The 10043-nt window shown below is 40.1% G+C and overlaps 1 protein-coding gene across 3 annotated transcripts in view; it reads left to right on the top strand.

Annotated features, from left to right (window-relative positions):
* Positions 1-7193, top strand: part of LOC123505621 (protein sel-1 homolog 1-like) — a 217401-nt gene extending 210208 nt beyond the window's left edge. For all 3 annotated transcript variants that reach the window (XM_045257157.1, XM_045257156.1, XM_045257158.1), the window contains one exon: positions 6470-7193. In XM_045257157.1, coding sequence (XP_045113092.1) covers positions 6470-6610 — 141 coding nt within the window. In that variant the 3' untranslated portion in view covers positions 6611-7193. The remainder of the gene's footprint in view (positions 1-6469) is intronic.
* Positions 7194-10043: the final 2850 nt, after the last annotated feature.

Below are 10043 nucleotides of genomic sequence, written 5' to 3'. Positions count from 1 at the left end.
GGTGGCCAGCAATGCTATAGTTTTCTCGCTTCTCTAGTGTCTGTGAATAATATCCAGCTTCACTTCGAGAGTAAGAGACTTCCTGGTCTTCTTTGGAATGCTAGGCCACATTGCAAGGAGTTTTGGTGGTAAGTTGAGCGAGTGAAGACGAGCTGCTGCTGACGCTGTTATGGGAGTGAGTGGTCTTCTTGATCTTGATCTTGATGTTACAGGTGACGCAGAATTTCTTCTGTGTCAGGCCTTTGTATTGGCAGCGCCTGTAGGGAAAAATAAGAAAAAAAAAAGAAACACAAACAACAAAGAGGGCAATCACCATCTTTCACACCATTAGTTCCTGCATCTAGCACGCCACATTCTCTCCAGGAACTCATTTACAGCCTCAATCATCCTTTCATTTGTCTCCCAACAGAGTCCCAGCAGCACCACCATCCATTCCCTTCCTGTCATCTCCACTCTGTCATGCCCCAGCTCCCTCAGCACCACTTGCATCATGTCATACCTGTCTCTGGCATACTTCACACACTCCAGCACCACATGCTCCACCGTCTCATCCTCTCCCACGTCACACATCTGGCACACTTTGCTGCGGGACTCAGACCATCTATAATTCCTTGCATTCACATCCATGCACTGTGCCCTAGCTCGGAAGAGAAGGTCCCCACCCAGGCTTCCATCATACCACTTTTCATACATTGGGGCCTCTTTCTCTCTATACCATTCCAAGGTACTCTTTTGCTCAATCCTATTCTTCCAGTCACTCAGTCCCACACCTTTCACTACTCTGTCTATTTCACTCCTCCACTTCCTTACACCCCATTCTCTACCAGCTCCATTTCTAACTATCATACTCCAGTCCTTCTCTAAGTGCCATCCTTCTACCTGCTGAAAGGCCAACTAGCTATTAGACCACTCTTCACCACCATCCTGACACTTTTTCCCCCACTTGCTACTCCTGACATTCCACAGAAACACTTTTCTCACTATTCTAGCATCATTCATTTGCTCTAACCTAGCCTTATACCGTAGGGTCGCTTTTACATACCTTTCTCTAAAAGTGCTCCAACCCATGTCTCCCCTAAGGGCCTCTACTGCTGCATATCTAGGTGCATTAAGTGCCATTCTTGCAACTCTATTCTGCCCTATTTCTAACTTTTCTAGTTCACTTTCATTCCATGCAATCACATCCGTACCATACATGATGCTCGGAACAGCCACGCTCTTCCAAACTTCTCGCAGCACGTCATATTTACTCGCTCTCATCCTTGCTGCACTTCCTAGCCGACCTACCCACTGACTCACCATGCTTATCTTCTCATTCATTGTCTTCACACAGCCAACCGGACTCATCCACATCCCCAGGTACTTGTATTCATCTGTTTGTTGCATCCTGTTCTCACCTAGTCTCCACACTGAGTTCCTCTCATCTTCTGACCCATTCACAACCATTACCTTGCTCTTTTCACTGCTAAACCTCACTCCAAAGTCTCTTCCATACCCATCTACAACATCAAGCAAACTCTGAAGCTCGTCTGCCGACTCACTCATAACAACATCATCATCTGCATACAAGAGCACACATATCTTATCATTCCCCACATTTACACCTGCATTCATTCTTCTCAATCTAGCAGCCAGTTCCTCTGTATATAAGCTAAAGAGGGTTGGTGATAATATGCAACCCTGCCTAACTCTTCTTTCACTCTTTACCCAGTCTGTCTCTACAACTCCTAGTTTATACTTAGCTCTTGTATCCACATACATACTTTGCACTATGTTAACTATCTTTGCACTTAGCCCAATCTTTTCTAGCACTCTACCTAGCATTTCTCTGTTCACCCTATCATATGCTTTCTCTATGTCTAGAAAACCTAAGTATAACTTGCTACCATCTTTCTTCTTTCTTTCACCACAAACATATTGTCTTCAGCTCTCCTGTCCACACGGAACCCATTCTGCTTTTCACCTAATACTCCATCCCTCTCAATCCATTTACACAATCTTTCATTCAAAACCACACTGAACACTTTTCCTACTGTGTTAACTAATGCAATCGGCCTGTAGTTTTTCAACTCATTCTTACTCTTGTACCCTCCCTTATGCAGCAAGGTCACCCTGCATTCATTCCACATTCTCGGCAATCTCTCCTCCTCCCACACCTGGTTAAACAACTCAGTCATCCTATCAATCACAACCTCTCCTCCATTTTTGTACAATTCATAAGGTATCTCATCCGGCCCTGCTGCCTTCCCATTCTTCTGCTTCTTCACACATTTCTCCATCTCCTCCCTGCTGATCCTTTCATTCAACTCGTCTGCATCCTTTCTCTCCAGCGTCACACGCCCTTCACCCACATCAAAGACCTCACCTACACCTCCAATCTCTTCCCAAAACTTTTATTGCCCTTCTCATTTCTTCTTTATCAGTCACCACTGCCCCATTCACCTTCAAGCTCTCCACATTCTCACTGTCAGGCATCCCCTCACCCCTCAGGAATCTGTACCATTCACGACCACCTTCTACACCTTTCTTTCTAAGGGACTGAATCACACTTTTCTCACATTTAACTTTAGCATTCATTATCTTTCACATCGTCACTCGCTGCTGACTCACATACGTTGTCCATGCATTCAGGTACTCACTTTCAGCCTCCTCACTCTCATGTCTCCTCTTTCTTAACTGTCTGCACACCCTATTCAGTCTCTTCCTTTCCTTCCTAGCATCTCTAATCTCATCATTCTACCACGGCCTACTTTTATGCTTTCTAGCACTTGTTCTTACATACCCTATCTGACTGGCTGCTGCATTCTTCACATTCTCTACAAATCTGTCATTCAGTTCATCCACACCATTCAGGCTCTCATCCTCCCATCTTCTCTCGCTCAAGTCCACCTGGAAATTTTCCCATCCTGCATCTCTCAACCTCCACTTTTTCCTCTTGACCTTGGCATTTGTTCCGTCTCTTCCATTCAACTTACATTCTAGCACCAGCATGTTATGGTCTGAGAGTATGTCAATCATACCATCTTCATCTATCCACATACGGTCAACAATTTCACGCATTCTCCCATTCACTAGCATGTAGTCAATCGCAGACTCCTGGTTTCTCGCACACCAAGTCACTCGTCCTTCAGCCAGGGTCTCATTCAGATTCTCCAAGTTCATCTCATTCACAAACTCATCCAGCATCTCACCATTCCTATTCATTTGTTCACCTAACATACCTACATGAGCATTCATGTCTCCCATAACAATCACTCTCTCTCTAGCATAATCTCTTGCAATCTTTTTCAAAACACTGTATTTTCTACTATTCTCCCTAACTGCTCTATCGCCTTCCACTGTCATATACACTACCACTACAACTATCCTCTCAGCTCTGCCACTCTCATTCCTACCCTCCACTCGAACAGCTAACACGTCCTCACTCTCAGCACTGTCTCCTATGTCCAGCTCTTCCACTCTCAGATTCCTCACCTTCCTGTGGAGCAGGGCTAGGCCTCCTCCTAGCTTCTCCTGTTTCTTGCGTTTTTTTCCTAACATCACAAACTCATTACCCTCTATCTGCACCACATCCCGCAGGTGAGTCTCAGTAATACCTAAAACATCTAGGCTCCATTCATTCAACTCTTTGCATACATCCTGAAATTTACCAATGCCCCATCCTCTTACATTCAAACAACCAAATTTCATACATGACCTTGCCTGTTTATTGTCCTCTGGTGTGTGTTGTCCACGAGAGGCTTGATCTTGATCTTGATTCTACAGGTGTCCCAGGATTTCTCCTGAGGCAGGCCATAGTATTTGCGGCTGCTAGTGTATTCAAAAGCTTGTTGGCTTGCGTGATACGGCGGGGCTTTCAAACTTGGAAAAAATTACCTGGATAAAACTTCATTAAAGCGAGTTTGGTATTCGTTAAATGAGCAGATGGTAGTAAAATGAAACCTTCGTTGTAGCGAAATTTCGTTGTGTGAACCTTCGTAAAACGGGGGTTGCCTGTATTTCAATTCATGGACAAAGATATGATGAAAAAAATTATTACAAGCATGATATGTCCAAAGCTGGAATATCCAGCAGTGATGTGGTCACCAAGCTCTGAAAAAGTTTACGATGAGGCAGTGTGTGAAAGATATTGGAAAATACAGGTTTCCACATAGAACAGTGGAAAAGTGGAATGCATTGCATGATGAAATTGTTACTGTACATACATAATGTGCATAACTTTAAAGAAAAATGGATAAATGGAGACATGGAAACAATATTTTGAGCCCCACTCGAACCCTTTACGTACAATATAACTTGGCAAATACAACTAGGTAAATACACACAATGGTTTGTAATATTATATGTGTGGAGGAAGTGCAATATGGTAATGGCATGGCAGAAATAATGGGAGTAACAATCAAGATAGGAATTGAAAGAAAGGAAAATCATAGTTATATATGTGCCACCTAAGACTAATACATAAAAAACAGTGGAACATACGGAAATGCAAGGAGAGGTGATTAAGTGCTTAGATGATATGATAAGAAGAGATGGAAAAATACTATTAGTAGGAGACTTCAACTGTAAAAGTAAACTGGAGAGAAATGGAAGTAATGGGTAATGCTGGATGGTGGAGCAAGGAGATGTTACAGTTAACTATGGTGAGTATACTGTATCAGTGGGTGGAAGAATCAACACAGTACAGAGGGGAAAAAGATCCATGGTTGCTTGACCTAGTACCTATTCACAAAGAAGCCGGAGCCCCCTCCCAGCATATAATACCAGAGTCCAATGGGAAGAAGTGACCATGTAACATTAGTATTGGAATTGCAGGAATAGGATGTGATAAGATACAGGGAGGACTACAGAAAAAAGATTAATTTATGCAATTGCAAATTTTGAAAAGTTAAGAAAATTTTTTGTTGGAATAGAATAGAGGAACATTATGAAAGGAAGGACAGTACAGAGGAAATATTAATCATTCCTACATAAATATAATGGAGTGTAAAAATATGTACCTATTCATAGAGTAAAGAAAAGTATACAAGCTTATTACAATGGCAGATGTATAGAAGCTAAAAGGGAAAAAGATAAAGCTTGGAAGAAATTAAAACACAGAAATGACAATAACAGACAGCACTATAAAGATGAGTTTTTTTTTTTTTTTTTTTTTTACGTTAAAGCCTATAGTGCCTGTAAGCACACTTGAAGAGTGTATGGGAAGCGCTGTTCAGCTTCCGCCCATTAGTGGCGCAGGCAATTTTATTTATAGTGGTACCCATATTAGGGCCCATATCACTGCCCAAACTCATCTTGAGTGTAACCACCTAGAACCTGGGTATCATGGTAATATGTAGGTAACTTTAAACCACTCGACAAATGGCAAAGTGTTTTAAGGCTGTACGTGGTGGGATTTGAACCTACGCGTGGACGTCTGCCCGATCCCACGCTCACCACCCTATCCACTATGCCACCGCCTCCCTCAAATGAATATATTAGAGTAAGGAGAGAGAAAGAAAGAAACTTTGAGAAAGATGTGGTGTGGAAAAGTGAAGATGAACCCATGCTTTTCTATAAATATATAAAAGGTAAGATGAAGAATAAGGAAACAATAGAAAAAAATAATTAAAGGAGGGAATACATACCAAACACCAAAGGAAATGAGTGAAATAATGAATTAGAGCTTCAAAACTTTGTTCACTGAAGAAGAGAATTCTGTTTGCTGCTGCAGGAGGACATACACAAAATTTATGAGTAGAGTAAGAAGTGAAAGTTAGAATTCAGTGCTAAGAAATGTCACGTAATGGAGTTAGGAAAGAGTACGAGAAGACTGGTATGGAAGTATTTGATGGGAGAGGAACAAATAATGAAGACTAAAGAGGAAAAAATCTGGGAGTGGCTATACAAGAAATTCTGAACCCAGAAAACACAGAAGTAAAATATTTGGATCAGCATATGAAATATTGACCCCCCCCCCACACTCTCTCTCTCTCTCTCTCTCTCTCTCTCTCTCTCTCTCTCTCTCTCTCTCTCTCTCTCTCTCTCTCTCTCTCTCTCTCTCTCTCAGCAATAAAAATGTACATATAGTATTTATTTTTCAAGGTTCCCATTCACATGTAATTCTTGTGTTTGTTTCATCCTCTTTATGTATTATATATAATCCTCTTGTTGCATTTCTTGTTATTTTGGCATTTTGCCTCTTAACCTTTTCCAGTCTACCATGCATACATACCCCTTCACCAGTTTCATCACTTATCATAACCATTCTCTATTATTAAAGGTGTTGGAAAAAAGATGGAGGGATATTTTTTTTCATGAACTATAATATTCGCTTAATAATGAAAGAAATTATTGTATTCATTGAATTTTCTTTCTGTGGCATCACATTATGTACTTACAAAGAATAGAAGCTAATAATTTGTAAGTAATGGATATTTATTAGATGTTACAGGTCATGACTTAAAGACTAATGACCATTTATTTTAAGTTTCAGTGGCTTCAGCTTCAGGAGAGGAGCCTGGAGGAATTGCTAGGACCAGACTGGGACATCTATTTGATGGCTATCCTCTCTGTTTTTATTGCCGTTCTTATGTTGTTCCGTCGACCTCCACCTCGGCTAGCCGTCTAAAGAGTTGCCTTAGCAAACAGAGAATGTATGCTGGTTGTACACTCAAAGGATCAGTCTGTTTTGTATTTTCTGATTTTCTGAAGATGTTATCTCTATCTTGTGATCATTTCAGTTTTCACAATATTCAAGGAATCTTTGGTGATGGTTATGACTTCTGTTGTTCATGTAAAGCATATGATGTATAATACCTAAAAACCTGATTTGAATTATTTATGCATGTCATCAAAGAAATGAGTAATGCATACACTTATCAGTTGAGTTCAGTCTTTTGAGTTATAAATTTTACAGATTAATTACAGCGACTGTCAGTTTCATAAAGAGGCCAACAGTTCCACAGCTCATATATATTACATATCTGTGTATAACCTTGCTGTGTGTCCGTATTGTGAAAGACATGATGGTCTGGAAAACTGACTAAAAAAAATTTAATGGAAAGTGACAGAAAATAATGCAAATCGAGAGTTACTTTCATGTGGCTCAAAGGCCCTGGCTAGTGATAATGGCCATGCCATATATTCATCCACCACCTTCTACATTTTGGGACCTGAATGAACAGCTTTTTAGTAAAATGTTATTTCTCTGACCATGATCTCATATCCTTAATGATACAATAAAGATTATGGTATATTATTTAGTAAAATATATCAACAGAAATAAACCATTTATGGAATAACGAACACTCAAATAGAGAAAAAAACTCTCTCTCTCTCTCTCTCTCTCTCTCTCTCTCTCTCTCTCTCTCTCTCTCTCTCTCTCTCTCTCTCTCTCTCTCTCTCTCTCTCTCTCTCTCTCTCTCTCTCTCTCTCTCGAATTACAGTATGTAATTATAAAATGGTACATTATTTCAATTAATTTTGTTTTCAGATTTCAGCGCTTCATCCAACAAGTTCAATTTTTAAGTTTCATAGTTTTAAATAAAGTAATTCTATAGTGATTTTTTAGATAAATGTGCTGAAATATGTTTAATTACTTGCCTTAGGAGAGATCATCTCTCTCTCTCTCTCTCTCTCTCTCTCTCTCTCTCTCTCTCTCTCTCTCTCTCTCTCTCTCTCTCTCTCTCTCTCTCTCTCTCTCTCTCTCTCTCTCTCTCTCTCTCTCTCTCTCTCTCTCGTCACACACATGAGAGAACATTACCTAGCGCCGCACACCTCCCCAGATGGATCTCTACACACACACACACACACACAGGAAGGTAAAATTGAAAAACTGTTTGAAAAGTATGGGGGCCTGGAAACGAGTTATGACAATGTAATGAAGGAGTGTGCCGATATGAAGAAGGAAAATGAAGCACTGAAAGAGGAAGTTAAGCTAATTAAAGTGAATTGCGAAAAATGTGGAGAATCTATAGGAAAAGTGATGGAGAAGCAGGCTGAATGGAAAAAAAGTCAGGAAGTGGAAAGAAAGGAGGTAAATTACAAAGTTGCAAGTCTGGAAAAGGAAATCAAAGAGTCTGGGAGAAAACTTTGGGCCTTGCTGAAATTATAGATCAACAGATCATAGAAGAGAAGATTGCTGAGAAAGTGGTGAAGGTTATTAAATCAAATGAGACATTGGTGAGGGAAACTGTAGACAAAAAGAGATGTGTGGTGATATTTGGTGTGGAGGAGGATAAGACACCGAGTAAAATGGAGAGAGAGAAAACATAAAAAGGTGATAAATAATATCATTAATGTGGTGCAGGAGGAGGAAAAGACCTAGTACAAGAAATAGAGGACTTCCATAGAATTGGAAAGTTCACAAGAGAAGGTATGAGGCCAATAAGAATCAAACTTAAGTCACAAAAGGATGTAGATGAATTGGTGGAGAAGTCATGGAGGCTAGCCCAGCAGGAAACAACAAGGAAGATTTGGTTGAGAAGAGATCTCGGTGAAAAGGAAAGAGAAATGTTAAATGAGTTGAGAAAGGAGGCTTTGAAAAAAATGAAGAGAGGACAGAAGAGGAGAAGAAAGAGTTTTCTGGAGAATCTTGGATATGAGACTGAGGAAGTGGTTCATAACCCAGAAAAGTACAGTAAGAAAGGACTAAAGAAACTTACGTATGAGCGGAATGTAATGTATTCCAACATAAATGGAGTGATATCGGGATTTTAGAACTCAACGATTACTTGAGGGACAAGAACCCAGATATTGTGGGTCTTACTGAAACAAAACTGAGAGAGGGAGAAGACCTGATGATGGTTGGAGAAGGAAATATAATGTTTGGAAAAGAAATAGAGTAGGTAAGATGGGAGGAGGAGTGATGTTGCTGGTTAAAAAGATATAAAGGTGGATCAAGTGAAAGAAGGTATGGGAAAGGCAGAAGTGCTAAAGATCAGAGCAGAAACTAATGAAGGAAAAAGAGGCACTACATAGTGGTGTACGTACCACCTAAGACAAATGCATGGTCAGTACAGGAATATGAAGAAATGATAAGTGATACAGGAACATGTCTGGAAGAAATGTTGGGTGGCTGTGAACGAACTATAATGATGGGAGATTTTAATTGTAAAGAGGTGTGTTGGGAGGACTGGTCAATGGAAGGATCAGAGACAACATGGGAAATACACTATTGACACTGGCAATGGAAAATGTGTTAACTCAGTGGGTCAAAGAAGATACTAGGTTTGGAGGAGAGGAGCATCGTCAAGACTGGACTTGGTCTTTAGTACAGAGCCAATGGTCATTGAGGAGATGAGGGTGGAGTGCCCTTTAGCAAAGAGTGATCATGCAGTTTTGGAGTTCAAGGTGATAGATGAAGAGAAATCTAGAAGAAATGAAGAATATAAAGTGGGAAGATGGAATTATGCCAAGACAGATTTTGGAAACCTAAAGAAATTCTTTCAAGAGACAAATTGGATGAAATTCAAGAGTGCTAAGGAGCAAATGAAAAGTGGAAGGAATTTATAAAAATATACAAAGAAGGTGAGAAAAATTTGTACCAATAAGACAACATAGAGAAGTTGGAAAGCAGGACTGGTTTAACGATAGATGTGAAAAGGCTAGAACAAGAAAAGAGGATGCATGGAAGAGGTGGAGAAGGAAAAGACGGATTAAGCAGTGGGAAAGTTACAAAAGAGCAAGAAATGAATATGTGTTGATTAGAAGAGAAGAAAGAAAGAAACAAGAAAAGGATATAATTGATAAATGTAAAGACCAACCAAGGCTTTTTACAGACATGTGAACAACAACATCAAAAATAGAGAAAGTATTGAAAGTTTAGAAGTAAATGGAGTATGCAGTGAAGATCCCAGGAAATGGCAGAGGCTATGAATGGATGCTTTCGGAAGGTATTCACAAAGGAGACTGCTTTTGACAAACCACTGGTAATGGAACAGAAAGGGATTATGAAGGAGTTTCAAGTAACTGTGGAGGAGATCAAGAATATGATGGGGAGTTTAGAAGTGAGAAAAGCTGTGGGACCTGATGGGGTATCAGGATGGATTTTAAGAGAATGC

This window comes from Portunus trituberculatus, chromosome 18 (assembly GCF_017591435.1).
Source record: "Portunus trituberculatus isolate SZX2019 chromosome 18, ASM1759143v1, whole genome shotgun sequence".
In the NCBI taxonomy this organism is placed as follows: Eukaryota; Metazoa; Arthropoda; class Malacostraca; order Decapoda; family Portunidae; genus Portunus; species Portunus trituberculatus.
This window is presented reverse-complemented; position numbering and strand designations above follow the sequence as displayed.